Raw genomic sequence first — 22304 nt, forward strand, 5'->3', positions numbered from 1 at the left:
CTGGAGACACTTCAAGGGAAGCAGTGGGCAACAGACTAGCTGAAGTAACAGCAAAAGAAGCAGCAGTAATACCGGTTGACACGGAAACAGAGGAAAAGGAATAACACTCCAGAAACAAGTATCCAAGGAAGAAAAGAAGAAATGGACCTAAGATGAAGTTATACAGGATGAAATACGCCAAAGGATGAACAAGGAAAATTTAAGGCCTCGAACAAAACTCTACATACTTGATGCTATACAGGAAACAGGGAAGTCATAGCATAAGAGTTTAGTCTTTCCCTTGGGTCACATACACGCACAAGTATAATTGCCTATATGTAGACTAAGTTTAAAAACATGTGACTAAAATGCATTTTCGAGTCTTTTCATCCATCCCAGATCCTGAGGACATAGGAGCCCACCAGATCCTGCCCGGTGACTGAGTCCTCATCACCAAGAGGTTCAACAGACGTACCCTTGAACCTAGAGATGACAGCCTGTTCCAAGTCCTGTCAACTATCGCAGCAGTCCATGGGTCCTCGCTTCCCACTGCAAGGAGATGCCGGATCCAGAGTCCAGTAGCGGCTGCCACTCTTCATCCATCTGGCACTTATCCTTTTTCCTAGCTCAAGGGGTAGTCAGTCACCAAGGGGTAGTCACTCAAGAGAAGGTCATACTGACTTTCTGGTATAATGTCTCCACCCCAAGAGTAACATATCAATTTGACTACTGTCTCACAATAAGAATGTCCAGGCCCCATGGCACAGTTTCATATCGGGGTTAATACACAATTCATCTGTGTCACTACTGTAGGATCAAACTGGGGTCAAACTGTAAGGACTGGTCACTTGTTGGGTGGCACACTGGTGAAAGTGACTGGAGACATCAACCAGCCCAGGCCCTACAGCAAAGGGACAAATGGGGAATAAGCCTATTAAGTCGCATGACCCTGTCCAAAGCCCATTTTAAGGGTCAGAGTGGCCTTCCAGATTCAATACTCCCTGTCACTGCCACTCACTGCCCCAAGGAGGGATGCATAGTTCTGTACCTTACTATTGACAACCCTTCAGAATCAACAGTGAGCAAGGGTTATATGTACTAGGCTCAAGTACTAAACTTGGGAGGGAAAATGGTGACACAAAAGGTAAATTTTGGCTAAGAAGCATAGATACCAGTGGGGGGCACACAGGGAGCACCTGACAAATTCAAAGTCGAGAACGAGACAATAGTTGTGTTTAAACCCACCATCCCTGTAAATAAGAATGCAAAGCGGATAAACTATTTATACAATAATCAACAACGGTTTATAAAATATACTGGGGATGTCATAAAGGCAATTATTGACCTATTAAGTTTGCAAAAGTTATTTTATGTCCTTTGATCATATTTTCCTTAATTCTATGCTGCATAGTTCCATGCCTTAAGAAAATGATGATGAAAACTATGGAAACCACAGTGATGACCATGCATGCCGATTTCGAAGATCCCCTGTATGAAAAATGTCCCGATGAAAACATGCAAGCACCACCTCCGGAATATGCCTGCCTGAAGCAAGCCAACGAGGGAAAGTCCAGGATCTGACTTCCTCCTGTGCAAAGTCCGTTAGGAGGGGGTCCATCTACTAGAGATGGGTCGTCTCGTATATACGGTGAAGATTAGTTAGCTAGGTTCCAGCATTGATGAGATAGGTAGGCCGGGAGGACAGATCGATAGGTTCGACGAGATTAGGATTTTGATTTTGCATATCTCCAAAGGAGGGACTGTTAAGGGGAGAATATATGGCACATGAAAATATATGGCATATGAATATATACAAGAATCAAAACTGTACCACTATATGGACGCTTTGCTGATCATGTTGCTTTAAGATATTTCTGATTCTCTAAGATATTTCTGATTTTCTGTTAATTGTTTCTGTATGATATCACCCACCTAAGCTTCATTTAATATTTAATGAACTGGGTGGATTAGGGTGGATCGGGCTAGAAAACAATACTTATGTACACGGTGATTATGTAGCATATGAGATCAGTAAACAGTAACTCAGAAACGTAGATAGTGATATGTAGCGGCATGGGAACAGTAAATAACTTAGAAATGTACCCATGATGTAATAACACAAACTCTGTATAAAAGCTGTTCATTTTTGGATTAAATACAGAGAAGAATCATACTGACACGATACACCTTGTCTTGTGTATTCTTTTCTCCGTGCACGTACAATCTCTACCAAAGATCCAATTTGGCCACAGACAATTAAGACGGGCCACACCCTAGTGCGGCAGAATCAACACTGGAGCACTTTGGAATGCTCGCTCCTTCTGCAACAAGCTCCACGTGATCCACGACCTCTTTACCTCCCGCAACCTTTCCTTCCTTGCCCTCACTGAGACCTGGCTGACACCCCCTGACACGGCCTCCCCGGCCGCACTGAGTTATGGCGGCCTCCACTTTACCCACACTCCTCACCCTTGCAACAGACAAGGTGGAGGAGTGGGTTTCCTCCTTTCTAAAAACTGCTCCTTCAACCCTATCCAAACCCAACCCTCCCTTATCCTCCCTTCTTTCGAGGTTCACTCTGTCCTTATTTACTCTCCCTCTAATCTCCAAATGGCTGTCATATATCGACCACCGGTGTTGTGAGTTTATTCTCTGGTTCACCAGTTGTGAGTTCTCCTTCCAGACTCCCTCTGGTGGTAACAGGAGGTAGTGAGGCTGATTTGATCAGTGGAGATCTGCCACCTGAGAATGAGGATGACGATTGGACCTCAGGAGTCTCAGATTGGATTTAATACAGCCAACGCCCTATTCATTTGCTGGTGATTACTTCTGGCTTTTCAGCTCTTGGTTTTCAGCTCTGTTCCAGTCATCTAAAGCTAAATTTTTCTGCTAATGTTCACACTTGACTTTGTTGGTCTATTCAGTTTTTTGGTGTGGTCAGCCTGCCCCGGCTGGGGGCTGTGCTGAATTTCCACTCTTATTTATCAGTATTTTGCTTTTGTTTGCTTTTGCTTTTTGTCCCTTACTAGTATGGTCTCTTTTTGCTCTGTCTCAGAATATTTCAGAGTGCTGATATAGTGGGAGAAGTCTAGTGACTTCAGGGTTAATTTTGCTATCAGAAGTGTTGGACATTATTTTTGTAGGGTTTTTTGCAGGTTGCAGACAGTGTCTTTCCTTTCCTCTCTAGTTAGTTTGGGCCCCATCGTTTGCTCAGCCTATTTTCCTGCCTGTGTTTGTGCCTTCATCTTGTTTCACCATCAATTCATGTGTGGGGGCTATCTATTTCTTTGGGGTCTGTTCTGGGGCAGTTAGTTTTCCCCTTTTCATGCTTCAGGCTTATTTAGTCCTCCGGCTGTGACGAAGCGTCTAGGAACATCGTAGGTACGCTCCACAGCTGCTGATAGTTGTGTGGTAGGATCAGGGATCTGCAATCTGCATAGTTACCAACCTCTCTGGTTTTCTGTGACTTAGCTTGCTTTGCTTTTTTCTCCTTGGTGACCCATTCATAACACACCGGGCTCAGCCACTGCCTTCATCGACCAATTCTCCACCTTGCTCTTCCACTTTCTCTCTGCTGACATCCCCACCATCATCATGGGGGACTTCAACATCCCCATTGACACCCACCAGCCAGCAGTCTCCAAACTGTCACTTACCTCATCCTTTGGACTAACTCAGTGGTCCTCCACAGCCCCCCCACACAGATGGACATACATTAGACCTCATCTTCACCTGCCTCTGTTCCCTATCTAATCTCACAACCTCTCCCTTCCCCCTATCTGACCACCATCTCCTCACCTTCTCATCCTTGTCTTTCTCACCTGCCCCCCATGTACAGCCACTAGCACATCCTCGCAGAAACCTCGCACACCTAGACATCCACAGACTCTCAGACTCTCTTCTACCTCTGTCCTCCATATCTTCACTCCACAACACGGACAGTGCCACCACTTTCTACAACGATATCCTCACATCTGCCATAGACACAGTCACTCCTCTCATGCATGGCAAAGTGCGACAAACCAATAGGCAACCCTGGCACAACAACCTCACCAAAAAACTTCGACAAGCATCCAGGGTCGCGGAGCAGCGTTGGAAGAAAACACGCCAGACGACTTCACTGCTTTCAAACAAGCTACACTTGCCTTCAGCCCTCACCTCTGCTAAACAGACCTATTTCACAAACCTTGTATCTTCATTATCCCACAACCCAAAACAACTGTTCAGCACATTCAACTCTCTCCTCCGCCCACCACTGCCACCTCCAACTCCCCTCATCTCTGCTGAGGACTTTGCCACCTACTTCAAAAACAAGATCGACCAAACAAGGCAAACCTATACAGTTCCACCACCCCAACCACTCCACATACCAGACCTCAGCCCTTCCCTAATAACCTCCTTCTCCAACATCACTGAAGGAGAGCTTACTCATCTCCTTTCCATATCACGCCTCACCACCTGTGCACTTGACCCCATCCTTTCCCACCTGCTCACCAACATCACTAACATGATCATTCCAGCCCTAACCCATCTCTTCAACCTATCCCTAACTTCTGGTACCTTCCCCTCTGCCTTCAAACATGCCACCATAACAACCATCCTCAAAAAATCAAACCTTGACCCAACTGCTATGCCCAGCTATCGCCCCATATCACTGCTCCCGTTTGCTTCCAAACTCCTTGAACAGCATGTCCATGCTCAAGTTTCCTCCCACCTCTCATCTAACTCACTCCTTGACATCCTGCAATCTGGCTCCCGCCCCATCACTCCACTGAAACTGCCCTGACCAAAATTGCTAATGACTTACTCACGGCCACAGCTAACAGACAGTTCTCCATCCTCCTCCATCTTGACCTGTCCTCTGCCTTTGACACAGTTGACCACTGCCTACTGCTACAGACTCTTTCTTCCCTTGGCATCAAAGACCTTGCCCTGTCCTGGATTTCCTCTTACCTTTCTGACCGCACATTCAGCGTTTCCCACTCCCACACTACCTCCTCATCCCGCCCCCTCTCTGTTGGAGTCCCCCCAGGCTTTGTCCTGGGGCTCCTACTTTTTTCCAGCTATACTCTTGGCCTAGGACAACTCATAGTCCCATGGCTTCCAGTACCACTTGTATGCAGATGACACTCAGATCTACCTCTCTGGCCCAGATGTCACCTCTCTGCTGTCCAGAATCCCGGAGTGTCTATCAGCCATATCCTCCTTTTTCACCTCTCGCTTCCTAAAACTCAACATAGACAAAACTGAACTCATTATCTTTCCTCCATCTCACGTATCTGTGGCACCCCTGAGGCTCAGTCGCCACAGAGGTACTGCACCTTTTCCTGAGGTGTAGCGCCCCACCATCCAGGTAAAGTGGGAACTCCTTTCCACACTCCAACACTCGCACCCCATACAACAGGGTAGTTCTGCACAACCACATTGCGGCTCAGTGTTTAGAGAGTAGCAGAGCACCTTTGGTGGTTCCCTGCTTGGAACACTGGACGCGCTGGGAGGTGGGTGGAGTTAAGATACATAAAAGAGTGGGAAAGTGTAGGATGACAGGTCAGTCTGACAGAAGGTCAGTCGGGTAGGAAGTCACTCAGACAGGAGTGAGGATCCCTGGAAGAAGGGATGGAGGAAGGAGTGCTGCAGCTGCCTCAGTGATCTGAGCCAGCTGGCACGGGAAGGGAAAGGAAGGAGAAAGACGTAGAACTGAAACCTAAGCTTCCACAAGAGAGAGAAAGACAAGTACAGAACGAAGGAGTAAGGAAAACAGAGAGGACGTGGTTTGGAAGAGGAACCCTGCCTATAGGTTCTCAGTGCAAGGCAGGGGCCCGGTCCCCGAGGTTGTATGGACACTTATGGTTCTGCAGCAGACACCGGTGGAGTAGTTGGCTGTAAATGCACTACTCCCATCTAAGACTTGTGGCACAACAGCGACTGGATAGAGAGCTGGGACTCAGGAGAAGAGAGTCCCCGAAGCAGGCTACAGCTGTCTGCCGTACAAGTAGAGTTCTTGGGAACATCAGTCAGGAGGAACTCCAGTGTAACTCAGTACTAGGAGATCTTCACACTTTAAAGCGCTATAGAGGAGTCGTTCAGAAAGGTACATGTTGGCGGAGTGTGGGAGAAGAGTGTTCCATCTTGCCTGGAGGTTGACTGAGTCTCTGACCCAGAGGACACGGCCCGGAGGCAGGCACCCTTGTGTACCGCAGACTATGAGTAAAGCTTTGGAACTACAAGTCCCGGTGTCCTCCATTCATTCTTGCGCCAACCCGTTCAGCACCGCTACATCTGGGTACCATCCTTTACACCGCCTGCGCCTCTCCTCATCCATTGCAACTCCACGGCCCTAGGGCTACAGCTTCACCTGTGGGGAGCTACACCATCTATGCTGCAACACACCACCAGCCCCAGAGGATCCGCATGCAGCATTGGCCTAACATCTCACTTGCCGAACACCACAGGTGGCGTCACAAACTGTTCCACTTAAACTACATTACAAACCCCCATTGATTTTTGGGCGCCTAGGGCCACGGACCGGGTCACTGCTGCTGTGACACATTCCCCTGACACCGGTCCGGTACCGAGTACCCCACAGCCCTGGGAGGGCGACCCAACTTGACGTCACGAACAGGATGACGAGACCCGATGCCATCGGGTTCTGTGTGCCTGAGATTTGTTGGACTTTGAACTTTTGAAAATGTGCAGAAGACCCAATTTAATAGACTGTGACATGAATATTAAAAATGGTCGCTGGCGCGGAGAAGAAGGGCGTGAAGAGATGGGAGGTCCTAGGAAAAGACCGCGAAGAGTCTTGGGCCTCCCCTGCCTGAATTACTATGTGACAGCAACATGGCCTACCCCCCGAGGGGTTCATATACTGGCTTGATATGGAGGCACTGGAAGAAGATGCCGCCCCCGGAAGGAGGGGCAGAAGCCAGTGGCGGGAAAGGGGCCGAGGTGGGGAGAAGAACGCCAGAACGCTATGATGAAAAGAGAGAAGTCAGAAGAACAGGGGGAGGAGAGGCCACTCGCTCCCAGGCTGCCCCTGCGGAGGCTGCGACCACTGATACACCTTCTGCAGCGGCCATCACCACCTCACACCCGATGCCGTCATTGGGTGAGCCCCGTTCGGAGTAGATATATGAGGACGCTAGAGTAGAATGGAGGCCCAGGAGAGCGTCCCCGCCTGGACCGGGCGCGGCTGTACTGACCTCCACCGACGACCCCGGCCGAGGCTGGCCTGGCCCCGGCACGGATCCAACTGCGGTCCATCCCATCAGTCACTCCGGGAGTTGCGGCTGCAGCTATCTACCACCAGGTACCGGAGCCGGAACCGCGGCTGGAAACGCCAGGTACGATTGCTACCCCGGGGTTGACCCTAGCTTTGGGAGCGGAACCCATGGATAGGAATGGCCCAGTTGACCTCCACCGACGATCCCTGACTGCGGTACCACTGACTGAAGTCCCAATGGACACTGAGGAATCAGATCCCGAGGAATTAGTGACGGCGCCGGCTGAATCGCCAACAGCAGCAGCAGTGCTGTCAGTGGATGCGCCATCACCGCAGGCAATTGATGTTTCGATGGCCCTTTCCATTGCCCCGAACGGTCCCTATCTCACCCTGTGGGAGGCAGAATACATGCGTTTAGCAAGAAATTAGAATCTAGATGAAGATACCACGTCTGGTAGCAGTTCCTAATCAGCTTCCAGAACCCCAGGAGGGGATCAACATCAGTAACTCTCGTGACCCAGGAGGGTTTATTTGCACCGTTGTGCCTCTTGTTTTATTTTTGACCATCATGGTTAGTTTTTGTTTTTCCAGAGTTGCCCTGTGTTGTTGGCAGCCTTCATATTGAACTGGCGATCATGAACTTGGAGTGATCCAAAAACTTTTACTTGTAAATAGTTGCACCTCTTTAGGTGCCCTCTCTTGGTTTTACAGAAGGACACTTTGCGAAGATGATGTCTACCTCAAAGGACACTGCAAGAGATCCCGGCTGGGAGCGGTGTCCAGCACTTACAAGAATAATTGTTGAAAGTTTTAATGTGAAGTATTTGATAATGTGTTTTATGATAGCTTTTATATAGAATGAGAAATGTTTTGATACAGGGATGAGAGATTTGAATAAAAAGTTGAAAATGTAAATGGAGAACCTAGTATCACGGGTGTCACTTGAAAGAAAGTAGAAAATGTGCACTAGAAAGAGAAGAAATGTGTACTAGAGAAAGAAAGATGAAGAATACTGAAGTGATAGTGAGTCACAGATAATAGCACTTAGAATTATGTAACGTATGAAAAATTGCACTTTTTGACTTAGAATTTTTGGTAGTTAATTAATAACTGCTTGCAACGTTCAAGAATGAGTCCCTCTCATATTGGGAAGTATAGTCTAAGAAATGTTTATTCAGCAATGTAAAATTTGTATGTTCCTGTGCTGTCAACTTTGTTTGCCTTGCAGCCTGCGGACATGCTGTGTTTAACGGGGGGTATGTGGCGCCCCTGAGGCTCAGTCGCCACAAAGGTACAAAGGTACTGCACCTTTTCCTGAGGTGTAGTGCCCCACTGTCCAGGTAAGGTGGGAACTCCTTTCCACACTCCAACACTCGCACCCCACACAACAGGGTAGTTCTGCACAACCACATTGCGGCTCAGTGCTTAGAGAGTAACAGAGCACCTTTGGTGGTTCCCTGATTGGAACACTGGACGTGCTGGGAGGTGGGTGGAGTTAAGATGCATAAAAAGTAGGAAAGTATAGGATGAGAGGTTCAGTCTGACAGAAGGTCAGTCGGGTAGGAAGTCACTCAGACAGGAGTGAGGATCCCAGGAAGAAGGGATGGAGGAAGGAGTGCTGCAGCTGCCTCAGTGATCTGAGCCAGCTGGCACGGGAAGGGAAAGGAAGGAGAAAGACGTAGACATATTCATTACTTTAATGAGCGGTACCACGTGACCGCTGAACACAGGAAGATCTACGGCACCGGAGACCATCTGAGAAGCAGGGACTGCAGAGACGCGCCATGAGGGGTGAGTATGATCTGACAACCGCCAACTCCTGCGCTCCCCCTCCCCCGCCGACCCCCAGGACAATGACTTGAGTATAAGCCGAGAGGGGCACTTTCAGCCTAAAAAAATGGGCTGAAATCTCGGCTTATACGGTAATTTGTGTTGCAAATTCGTAGTGTCGAATATTTGATGTAAAATGTTTTTATGTGCAGCATAATCATAATTTGTTATAACTATTCTGGGCTCTTCAGCTATAAATATATATATATATATATATATATATATATATATATATATATATATATATTATATTTAGGATAAAAAAAAGTTGAATAAAATTAGTTAAAAAAAAAAAAAACAACAAAAATCGCAATTCAGGTATCTGGCCATAAACAGGAGGCAAAAAGTTGTCAAGGAGAAAAAGGACTTAAAAAAATACTAAAGTGTGAAAAAGGAGCAAATGACACTGTTGGCCCCGTGACGACCGGTCGCCAAAAGTTCCAGTTCCCCCCTTCAGGCTGCGCACTGAATAGGAAGGAAACAGCACAGCGGCGTCACATGACCGCCAGCTAACACGTGACTCCTACGTCACCGCCACCAGGTGCAGCTCCATTCTAGAGACGGCCGAGCACCGAGTGAGTAGACAGTTCCGGAGCCGAGGGTCGCAGCTCATGTTTGTGCTCTCCTGACAGTCTCTGCCCCCACAGCTAGCGAGCCTGTGCCCGAGGCGCCATATTAGTGCTCCGTAGTGCCCGGCCTGTGCCCGGTGCCAGGGTACGCGGAAGTGCTCGTGTTGTCTGAGTGCTCCGTACACTTGTGCTAGTAGGTGGTGTGTGATGCCTGAGTCACCGGCTGCCTCTCCCCAGCACTCCTCCTCAGGTGGTGACATGCCTGCTGTCATCCTGTGAGGGGGAGTAATGGTCGCATGACACAAGGTTGCTTCACCTGCTGCTAAAAGTCGCAGTGTTGCCGCTGTCTTGTGATGTCCATAGGGTAGGACTGTAGGGCGCAGTGATGCTGGGATGTCCATAGGGCAGGGCTATAGGGCGCAGTGATGTCCATAGGGTAGGGCTATAGGGCGCAGTGATGCTGGGATGTCCATAGGGTAGGGCTATAGGGCGCAGTGATGCTGGGATGTCCATAGGGTAGGGCTATAGGGCGCAGTGATGCTGGGATGTCCATAGGGTAGGGCTATAGGGCGCAGTGATGCTGGGATGTCCATAGGGTAGGGCTATAGGGCGCAGTGATGCTGGGATGTCCATAGGGTAGGGCTATAGGGCGCAGTGATGCTGGGATGTCCATAGGGTAGGGCTATAGGGCGCAGTGATGCTGGGATGTCCATAGGGTAGGGCTATAGGGCGCAGTGATGCTGGGATGTCCATAGGGTAGGGCTATAGGGCGCAGTGATGCTGGGATGTCCATAGGGTAGGGCTATAGGGCGCAGTGATGCTGGGATCTACATAGGGTAGGGCTATAGGGCGCAGTGATGCTGGGATCTACATAGGGCTCCTCACCTGGCTTGTACTGGGAACATTGGGACTGTCCCAGAGTACTGAGGCTTCTCAGAAATCCTATACCTGTATGAGTGTGGCTATTGCCTCGGATTGCTGTATCTGGCTGCTGTATACCTCAGATTGCCAGCACACAGCAGTTGGAGCATACTGGCAGTTGTGTGCTGTCCCCAACTGTCTGGTGCTGTTTGTGTCCATCATGGGATGGATCTGTTTCTTGAATAAGTTGTTTTTCTGTATCTATCACACAACCCCCATTGCTAGACTTGTTGGCCTAGTCTAAAATGACAACCTTTCGCTCATGTGGCCCCCTACTGCTTGAGACCCTTGCTCTATTAGCCAGCACATAGCGCTTGCGGGACTCGACATAAGCAGGTATCGGGCCGGTCCATGCATCTGTTTCACGGTCCAAGGACAGACTGCAATGTCTGGACCGGCTGTGGGTCTCCTGACCTGAAGTCGGCAAGCTCATATACGCCAATGAGACTCGCATTTGTGTCAGACTGCAACCAGTCAATATACATTGCAGGCACACCATGAAGCATGCTTCCCCTTTAGTTTTGGCGGACATTGTAAGCAAGGATTCAATTAGCTACTTCATGAGGACTGTTATTTGAGGAGTTGTATTGATACGCAAGTCCCTTTAGACGAGATTTAGTAAAGTAAAATGGACTAAGTTTACTACAAAGTGTGCCTTCATATGTTCATTTTATTTGCTGAATTTGCAGTAGAACTTCAACGTTTTAGCTGCAGTTTTGGAAATTTGCAACAAAGCTATGGCCCCGATTCATCAAGACCAGCGATTTTATGGTCAGTATTGATGTGCAGTCGTTCTGGAGTCAGATGCTCCTGATTCATGAAGGGGTGCACACCACTTCTTGAATCTGGAGCGTTTGACGAGTGATATGCGCCTCCGTGCACCACGACAGAAACCTGACTATAGTCAGGGACTTAAGGGAGACTGCCGGTGTCAGGAACGCGGCAGCGCATCATGAATTAGACGAGCTGTGACATCACGCCCCCACTGCCTCCCAGTCCTGCACCATCTCTACCCATTTTGGTGCAGTTGCAAGAAACTTATTAAAAAGCCAAAAGTCACAAAATTTTAGCACAACTCCGAGTTGCTCCAATTTGTTTTTGACCTTTCAAAGCTTTCACACCACTTTTGGGGCATAAAAGGTGTAAGAACTTACCTATGTCTTTGGGTCAGGCACCTTCCCACATATACATTTCCCTTTAAATTTTAGAAATTTACATCATGATTATTGTTACTGATGTTATTTGAAATGGATCTATGCCTTTATTCCTTAATTGTTCTGCTTTACCATATAGGTCATATTTCCTTTAGTCAGGTTTGTGAAGCGCAGTTTGTTTTCCACCATAATGTTCCTGCCGTCATGGCAGTGCTATGAACGGTGGAGTGCAGTTTACATTCCACCGGAGTCTGTAGGTTGCATCATATCCGTGCACCTATGCCTGGTGGAGCTTGGTTTACTTTCCACCATCCTATTTCCGGCACCATCTGAATGCAGTGATAGGTGTATCCCGATTTGCATTCCACCAAGGTGTGGGTCGCATCACTTCTGGGAGCGTATCCTGTCCGGTGATCAGCTGAAGCGTGTTGCACGTTCCAGCAGTCGGTCATAATGCTCTTGATGGGAGTTGATATACATATGGGAAAGGAAGTGATGTTTATGTATATCCGGCATGGCACCTGTGGAGCGCACGCAGCATTTCATTGAGTCCCTTACTGCAGGTTATGGTGTATTTTTTTCGAGCTTTTGCTAACTCTTTATGGGTCCCTTAAGTTATCCGCTTTGGTTTTCTCTTTCAGGTCACTAAGCCATCACTTTCACCTACTCTACCTTTCTAACAAAAATCTTAAGGGTATGTTTCCATGGTCAGGATTTGCTGCGGATTGGACGGTGCGTACAGCAGCAGCGTCCAATCCGCAACGTCCAGATGTTACAACATAGTGGAGGGGATTTTATGAAATCCCATCTCCACTATGCGTGCAGGGACGCCTTCGGCTTCCCTGCGTAACCGGCCATGCGACGCGTCTTTCTAGACCGCAGCATGTCTATTTATCTTGCAGAGACGCTCAGTCTCCACAAGATAAATATCACCGCCCTATGTATAGGATGCAGAGATTCCGCAAGTGTTCAACGAACACATGTGGAATTACCGTGCGTACAACAGGGGGTGGCGCACTGGGAGGAGTGGGTAGCCGATGAGTCCAAAGTGCAGCAATTCCTGAACGTGGAGACATACCCTAATTTTATCATGTTGCTCTGTCATTAGGAGGCACCACCCCATGCACAAATGAAGGAGCTTCTGTGCTCTGAAAACTTGCAAATATTACTTTTCTGGTGAGCCAATAGTTGTATTGCTTCTACAATACTTTTTTCCTTGTTGGGCTTAATTGATTTTTCTGGCTAACATGATACCACAATGTAATTTTATTGTACACCAGCACTGAAAGCACAACATCTGTTTGGAGTTTGTACGCTCTGGCCATGTTTGCACGGGTGTTGTTCCATACTTCAAAGACAAATGGCGAACTTACATTGTGAGGCCCAATGTGGAAGGAGATACTGAATACCGAAGTATGAAATTCCATTTCCTAGTGCAGAGATCTGAGAAGCCCGGCGCACATACTGTGCTGCTCTATGTTGCTGTTTAGGCCGCATTCAGATGTCTGTGTTGTATCTGTGTTTTTCATGGATCCAACACATACCCATTATAATTTATGGTACTCTTCACATGTCACTGTTTCACTGATCGTCTGTCTGTGGAGACAAATTCGTTTTATATCCAGTATCACAAATGAAAAAGACCAATACAAGTCAATGAGACCATGAAAAACATGTTTTGTACACGAATGGCATCTGTGTGCTGACCCTGTTTAACATGGCAAAGCATTGAAGAAGCTTTGTCATTTATCCATCCATGAAAAACATTGACGATCTGATGAGAAAAATGGACACATGGACCATACACTGATCACACACTGATCAAAAATACTGATGACACCAGTACAGTTTTTTCACATGTGTTTAAATCAAACCTTTCAGTAGGATAGTGCCATTTTTGATCCAACTTTATTTTTATCAGTGGGAAGAGGGTCATGTGACATATCAAACTTATTGAGAACTTCACAAGAAAAACAATGGTGTGCTTGGTTTTAATATAACATTATTCAACTATTTACAAGTTTATGACCACTTATAAAATGTGTTCAAAGTGCTGCCCATTGTGTTGGATTGTCAATGCAACCCTCTTCTCCACTCTTGACACACGCATAGCAACACCGCAGAAGAAATGCTAGTCTAGAGCTGGAATCACACATAGTGACTTACCAGCGATCCCGACAACGATATGAACGTGTCAGGATCGTTGGTAAGTCGCTATGTGATCGCTGGTGAGCTGTCACACAGACAGCTTCACCAGCGATTAGCACAGCGACGCCGCGCGCGCGGCATCGCTGTGTTTATTAGCGCTGATGCCATCCCTGTAAAAAAATAGAATTAAAATAAAAAATATTGTTATTCTCACCTTCCGACGTCTCGTGCAGCCATCCCGCCTCTCTCCACGCTCCTGGTCCCAGTGATCCTTTGCACGAATGACCGCGAAAATGTCACGGTCTCGCGGGAGCGCGACGTCTCGTGGTCATTCGTGCAAAGGATCACTGGGACCGGGAGCGTGGAGAGAGGCGGGATGGCTGCGCGGGACGTCGGAAGGTGAGAATAACAATATTTTTTATTTTTTACAGCTGATCGCTGGTCTCCCGCCTGTCACACGTAGCGATGCGTGCTGGCCAGCGGGAGACCAGCGACGAAAAAAAAGTCCAGAGGTTTCTTACAGGGATCAGCGACACCGGCTGGGGGGCCCGTCGCTGATCGCTGTCACACACAGCGATCTCGCTGGTGAGATCACTGTTCTGTCACAAAAGTTGTGACTCAGCAGCGATCTCGCTGGCGAGATTGCTATGTGTGACTCCAACTTAAGGGGGTCAGTTTCCTTGTAGGAATGTTTGGACCTGACACCCATAATGTGGTGGAGCACCATCTTACTGGAAAAACTCACTGTACAGCCACTGTCAGGTCGGCACCGTTATACTGATTAAAATAACACCTGGGGTGCTGAAATCCGTCTTGTGGTGGTTGTTTATTCTGTATTAGTAGTTTTCAGTTAGTGAGATTCTCGTGCTCCGGGGAGGTCTGTGGGGGTCTTCATGTGGTGCTCTGCGTACATATGCATCCTTACGAGCTTATGACAGGTCACTGATCCTTCACTGACCTGCCTCCTAATTTACTCTATACAACTGGACATGCGGTTCTGATATTGATACCCTATCCCCAGAATAGGTCATCAATATCAGCTTGGGGAAAGTCAGATACGTGCCACTGTTAATTTAACACCTTTTAATTTTTGTATTTTAGGTTGAAAACATGGTACATGAAGAAACTACTACTTGTCCTGATAGGATCATTTAGAGTGATTTTCGTCTGAAAAAATAATCATCTCTACCATAGAATGGCAGCGGGCCCACCTCAAAGTGGGGGAGCTGCCGGCCCTTCTGGATCTCCGACAGTGACAATTCAGTGGAATTCAGGGTCTTATGCCGTGGCTGTTTGGGAATGGCAAGATGAATTTACTAAATGGAGGCCATACAGCAGTAAAGTGAGCAACTATATCGAGCAATGTATACAGTCATACCAGCTGCAGAAAAATACCCGTGCTCTTGGGAACAACAGTAGTATTGCTCTTGGACAAGCTGATCCAACGCTGGCTCCTTATATCATTGATATCGCAATGCTTGCACAGTTTCGTCAAGACACGGGTAAGTGTGTGATTATTTTTTTGTTTTATTTTTTTTATAATTAAATTCTTTGAGCATCTTATTGAATGAGACAGAATTTTTTTTAATATAAATAATAATTTTTATTTGTGACACAGTCTTATTTTTTTGTCTTTCTATCTGAATCATGATACAGTACATTTAAGGGTGCAGTCTCATTAGAAAATTCATTTACATTACAGGTATGTTCCAGCATATCTGCATGCATATAGAGTACATGCCTGGACAAATCTGACACTGTAGATTCATTGCAGAATAGTTTTATTCCAGTCCTCTGATTTCTGCTGTGTTGGTGGTTCAGTGGTGTGTGTGTACATACTATTTTTTTTTCTTTGAGAGTCTTGTTAAGTGCCCCAGTGTTAAGCCTGACATCTTGCAGACTTGTCTAGATTTGTAATGGACTTCACCCATTACAGTGAAATTTACCATAAATTTTGAATGATTACTTTGATGGGATTTACCCGCTGCAAATCTGTTATGATGCAATGTAGCCTAAATAAGCTAAAAGGAGTGTACCCCTGAACTCTACATTAGGCCGGTTTCACACGTTCTGATATTTCCAGTACCGGAAAAAACTGTACCGGAGATGTCTGTGTGTTAATTTATCACATTCGTGTGGTATCCGTGTTTACCCTCCGTGTGTGATCTATGTGCTGTCCGTGTATTGAAACAATTTTGTTTCAATGTTAACCCTATGACTTTTAAAACGCACACGGACGCCATCTGTGCGGTACGTATTTACACGGACCCATTGACTTGCATGGGTCTGTGTGATCCGTGCTGTCGCTCAAAAATGGACATGTCAGCGTGTTTTGCACACGGACACATGGTCCTTGAAAACACGCTGACGTGCACAGACCCATTCATTTGAATGAGTCTACGTGTGTGTCAGTGTCTCCGGTACCTGAGAAAATGGTCACCACACGTACCGGAGACACTGACGAGTGAAACTGGCCTTAAGAAGCATATGAGCAAACATAAAGTAAGGAACAACGTTGTCATATTCACTCACAGCTGGTACTAAGACTATCATCCTCCATAATTCGAACCTCCAACTTCCGTCTCTAAGACTTCTCTCGTGCTGCTCCAGTTTGCATTACATCATTAAATCCAATAAATACCTACTTCCCACATTTTTGTGTGCGTTTTAAAAATGCATCTCTTTAGACAGGCTTATCCCTCATGTTACTAAGCTAACGCTCCCTGGTTTCCACCTTTTACATTTTCCTCAATCTGATCTTTCCTATTCATCTGTCTCCATATCCACCATGCACCCAATAGCACTTGGTAACTGTACCTAAACAGATACAGGCTGATGACCGACTCATGCAGCTTTAGATCATAGCCCCTATTTATTATTATAGTGATGGCTGGGCCGTATATGACAAGCACTTTTTACCTGTGGTGGTATCCCCACTATTTCCTTATAGATTGTAAGCTTGCAAGCAGGAACTCCACTTTTCCTGTAATTGCTGAACTGTCTATTACTTTGTGTGTCTTTATTGTCTGTACATGATCCGGCTCAATTGTAAAGTGCTATGTTTATATGTTGTTGCTATAGAAATACAATTATTTATTCTTCCTAAATGTTAGACAATTTAAATGTCCCTAATCGTACAAGTTTCATTCAAAAATATCTGCATATTGCTCCTACTTTTATATGGGTTTTACCAACAACATGCAATATGACCTACATGTTGGATCAGTGGAGTCCTAATATTAGGACCAACATGGCTAATTCTGAGAACGGGTGTCATGCTCCCTAATGTAAAGAAAGTTCTCCTTTCTTCATGGCTCTCTAAATGCAGTACTCTCAGCTGAGTAAGCATGTTGCAAAAGTTTGGGGATAAAAAACCTCCAATCAAATACTTATTTGTAAAATTTGTGAGGTCCTAAAAAAAAAAGTCATGCAGCCTTTTCAATGTTTGTATCAGGTTTGTACTTGATCTCGCTGTACATATTTAGTGGCCATTCAAGATACTGCGTTTTTTAGTTGAAGTGAATGGAGGAGATAACCTTGCTGATCGAATATTGATGGCTTTATCCTTAAGGCCCCTTTACATTTAGCGATGCACCAGCGATCCCGACATCGATACGACCCGGTCAGGATCGCTGGTGCATCGCTAAATGGTCGCTAGTGAGCTGCCAAACAGGCAGATCTCACAGCGATGCAGCAGCGATACAGCGGTCGTTACATACCTTTCACATGCAGCGATCCTGACGTCCTCCCGTCCGCGCGTCGTTCGTCGGCGCCAGCAGGAAGCCCCCGACGAGAAATGGAGCTGCGTGATCAGCGACAGACAGCAGGGGAGCCGGTCGGAGGTAAGTATCACACATAGCGATATCGCTGCTGCGTCACCAAATCAGTGATGCTTTAGCGATATTGCTAGTGATATCACTATGTGTAAAACCCCCTTAAGGATGATCCATTCATTTTATAAAGACTAGATTACCTCTTTAACATCACTGTATTACAGCTGAAGAATACAATGAGTGTTTGTCTAAAATCAGCCAATTCTGAACCATGGCAATATCCAAGCAGGGGGCCAATCAAAACAAAAAAGGGCTGACCCTCTACAAAGAGTCAACAATGGAATCCATAAAGGTGTTTGCTTACTAACCTCAGTTAAAAAAAAAAAAACACAGAAAAGAATGTGATTGCACACAATGAGGCTACATAGGGTTTATTGTCCTTTACCCTGGAGACTAAAGGTCAACAGAGGCCCTGTTGAGGCATCAGTAAAAGTGAGTTGTTAACATTAGTTGTGCTGCACCCAATCACTTGTGTGGAATTCAATGTCTCAGCATGCCCACTGTTCCTTGCTTGAGATCCAAGAGCTGTGGACAAACGGCTACATAGTGTTATTTAAAATACATTATAATAAGTGATATAGTTTAAATTACATGCATCAGGTTCAAGGCCCGTGGGCTGAATCCGGCCTGCCATGTCATGTGACCCCCAAGGCTTGAAAGCAGAAGAACAGTCTCTCTACTAGCAGTCCTTCTTCCTCTGCCTGTGAGTTACTGAACAGAATGGTGTGTACTGTTGTGTCCTCAAGCTCAGAATCCAAGATGGCACCAGCTTCCTGATCTTGTATTGCCCCCTCTGCTATGTGTAGAACACAGCCAGCGCTTAGCAGAGGGTACAAAGCACACACAAGAAATGGGTGCCATATTGGATCTGAGCTCAGACACTCACCTCCACATCATTCAGCATATCAAAAGTAGTGACACAGCTCTGAGACCCCTACCCAGGCACCCAAGCCTCCCTTCAAGATGGGGAGCTCCGTTCTAAAGAGGTGAAAGTGGCTGTGGTACACCAGAACCTCTCTGGTGGAACGATTTGAACTATTTTGTCAGCAAATTAAAAAAAAAAAAAAAGGTACATACTCCATAGCCTGCTGGGGATTTGGTGCATAATACAATTGATCTTGTGTAACTCCTGCCTGTGTTCACCTGTGCCTCAGTTTTTCTATACAATCCATAGAAACCTCATCATAGTGCACAGAGCCAAGCTCCATAGCCTCCTTCATCCCAGCAGTGTGTCACTTACCTGTAAAACCCTGCTCACCACTGATTGGCAGCTTTCTTAGTCCTAAGTCATATTGCAAGACTCGTTAAAGGGTCGATTGTGACTTGTAGGATCGCTACTTCCAACAGGTGGCGCTATAGAGTTCAAATCCTCTTTCTCTCTGAAGAGGCAATTTGCATATTAAATTTCCCAAAGGAGCTTTACACAGCGAATAAGCCTCCTTAGGCCTGTTTCACACATCCGTTTGTCACCATCAGGTTTCAAAACGCATAGAACTAGCCAGAAACACGGAAAAATCCGCCAAATTAATGAACATGCTGCGTTTTTTACCGTGATGCGTTTTTTTCGTGGTAAAAAACGCATCAATATGCACAAAAAGGGCAAAATACATAGAAATGAATGGGAAGCTTATTTTTAGTGGTTTTATTGGAAAAACCGCTAAAACGCTGTGTGTGAACACAGCCTTAGACCCCTGTGTACACTTTGCAAACGCAAAAAGCTGCCAATCGTGGTTGGGGGCTGGGTTTCAAGGAGCTGGAGGAATACATGGCATGAGACTAGTCTTCCAGTGATCTGCATATAAAAGACTAATTTTATTGAAACTATAATCAGACGAAACGTAACACATTTCTGGAATTGGGGTCATTGCCTCTACGTCATGCTACTTAGATCTGTCGGATCACACCAGCATTTCATGGAGATGGAGGTCACAGCTCAATACAAGTTGGAGAGCCATGTTCTGGCTCTCATAAACTTGTATTTAGAGCTTCTGAAGTAACTTCTGGCTTCCGGCCAGTCAGAAGTTGCGGTCACAAGATCGCTCCGAAAAAAGGTAGACAGTTGAGACTGATAAGACAAGGGGCAGGGACCTTATGTTAGAAGCACTACTCCAGAGCTGAAAGAAAAAACATGCTGGAAGGGAGTTAAAACAATATGTTAAGGAGTGGTTACATTTATACCATCTTACAATTACCGTATATACAGTACTCTCGTATATGCCGAGATTTTCAGCCCATTTTTTTGGGCTGAAAGTACCCCTCTCGGCTTATACGCGAGTCATATACAAGGGGGTCGGCGGGGGTGTCGGTTCATACTTACCCCCTCCTGACGTGGTCTCTGCAGCTCCCATGCTTCTCCTTGTCTCAGGCTCCTATCTTCAGCGTCACATGGTACCACTCATTAAAGTCATGAATATGCGCATATTTATGACTTTAATGAGCAGTACCACGTGACCTCTGAAGGAAGGAACCTGACACCGGGAGAAGCAGGGAGGCTACAGAGACCACGCCAGGAGGGGGTAAGTATAAGCTATATTCACCTGTCCCTGGTCCATGGCTGCTTGCTGCTCTGTCCTCTCCTCCTCCGTGTCCTCTGTCTGTGATGTTCAGGTCAGAGGGCGCGGTGACGTGGTTAGTGCGCGCCGCGCCCTCTGCCTGAGCGTCACAGACAGGTCGCGGAGGAGAGGACAGAACAGCGCGCAGCCATGGAGCGGGGATCGGTAAATATCGCCAGTGCCAAGGTCCTGAGCCAGCGGTAATCTATGGAGCAGCATATGGGGGCGTAATCTATGGAGCAGCATATGGGGGCGTAATCTATGGAGCAGCATATGGGGGCGTAATCTATGGAGCAGCATATGGGGGCGTAATCTATGGAGCAGCATATGGGGGCGTAATCTATGGAGCAGCATATGGGGGCGTAATCTATGGAGCAGCATATGGGGGCGTAATCTATGGAGCAGCATATGGGGGCGTAATCTATGGAGCAGCATATGGGGGCGTAATCTATGGAGCAGCATATGGGGGCGTAATCTATGGAGCAGCATATGGGGGCGTAATCTATGGAGCAGCATATGGGGGCGTAATCTATGGAGCAGCATATGGGGGCGTAATCTATGGAGCAGCATATGGGGGCGTAATCTATGGAGCAGCATATGGGGGCGTAATCTATGGAGCAGCATATGGGGGCGTAATCTATGGAGCAGCATATGGGGGCGTAATCTATGGAGCAGCATATGGGGGCGTAATCTATGGAGCAGCATATGGGGGCGTAATCTATGGAGCAGCATATGGGGGCGTAATCTATGGAGCAGCATATGGGGGCGTAATCTATGGAGCAGCATATTGGGGCGTAATCTATGGAGCAGCATATGGGGGCGTAATCTATGGAGCAGCATATGGGGGCATAATCTATGGAGCATCTTATGGGGCAGCATATGGGCCATAATCTATGGAGCATTTTATGGGGGCATAATCTATGGAGCAGCATATGGGGCATTATTAACCTTTGTGCAGCATTATTTGGGGTGTATTTTGTATGGAGCATCTTATGGGACCATCTTGGACTGTATGGAGGATTATATGGGGCTCCTGATTCAATATGGATAATCAAAAACATTTAACCTACTGATGTCTCAATTAATTTTACTTTTATTGGTGTCTATTTTTATTTTTGAAATTTACCAGTAACTGCTGCATTTTCCACCCTAGGCTTATATGCGAGTCAATAAGATTTCCCAGTTTTTTTTGTGGCAAATTTAGGGGGGGTCGGCTTATACACGAGTACGGTACACATGCCCTTTTTTGAAGGCAATCATAATGCTGATGTGACCCTCAGAGTTTGACACCCCTGGTTTTAACACTTTATTCAGTTTTGCATCATGATTCCAGCCATGGCTGTAAATTCCCCTAAATAGGTCTGAATGATCAGAACTGTGAGTTAGTTACTGGGGGGTTTCCTGTGAAGCAATGTGAAACAAAGTAGATGATTACATTCTGTAGAAATAAGGCTTAGCCACAGCAATTTGTATTAACCTATTTTTTGTTCACTTAAAAAGATAGCAGGCGTATTTTAAAAGGGTGGAAACTGTTTAGCTGCGTGTTTTTTACATTTTCAAAGTTGGCAGAATGTCAAGGTTGATTTACATGTGTTACAGCAGCCTCAGCATGAAAAAGAAACTGATGAAAACCAGTTTCACATTGTAATTATGTATTGCTCAATCCTTCAGAATCTTTAAAGGGAACTTGTTGGTTACCCAAGCCCTGCTAACCGCCCTTTGTCTTTAGTCATCCCATAATACTTTCCAACAAGCCCCTTTTAGTGGTTTATTGCTTTGTCTGTCTCCATAAAATGTTTTTAGAATTTGTCATGGGATACCCTAATTGGCCTTAGCGGTGTTGATTTTCCACCCTCCCCGGACTAATTGTTCCTATGATCACCTTTCACAGGGGCGTGATAATTTAGTGACGTGATTTGCAAAGAGACAGAAGTGACTTTGCTATTGCAAATCTCTACTTCCATGACAATGCACAGTAAGCTGAGTGTACACTCCCCAGCTTTATTGGCACACTGCGCATGCCCAGAGAGGCAGCGATGATGCAGGACTCCACCAGCTGTTACCGCTGGCTCTGCAAATATTGTGGCTGGCTGTCA

At 46.4% G+C, this 22304-nt stretch overlaps 1 protein-coding gene across 3 annotated transcripts in view; it reads left to right on the forward strand.

Annotated features, from left to right (window-relative positions):
• The first annotated feature begins 9464 nt into the window (after positions 1–9464).
• The window catches only part of DTX2 (deltex E3 ubiquitin ligase 2), a 138230-nt gene continuing 125390 nt past the window's right edge, over positions 9465–22304 (forward strand). For 2 of the 3 annotated variants that reach the window (XM_073573990.1, XM_073574009.1), the window contains exons 1-2: positions 9489–9644; positions 14925–15325. In XM_073573990.1, the coding sequence (XP_073430091.1) occupies positions 15019–15325 (307 nt within the window). In that variant the 5' untranslated portion in view covers positions 9489–9644; positions 14925–15018. Of the gene's footprint in view, positions 9645–14924; positions 15326–22304 lie in introns of all 3 variants that reach the window. The other variant, XM_073573999.1, reaches the window with a different exon arrangement.

This window comes from Dendrobates tinctorius, unplaced genomic scaffold, assembly GCF_039654945.1.
Source record: "Dendrobates tinctorius isolate UK_male_01 unplaced genomic scaffold, ASM3965494v1 ptg000007l, whole genome shotgun sequence".
In the NCBI taxonomy this organism is placed as follows: domain Eukaryota; kingdom Metazoa; phylum Chordata; class Amphibia; order Anura; family Dendrobatidae; genus Dendrobates; species Dendrobates tinctorius.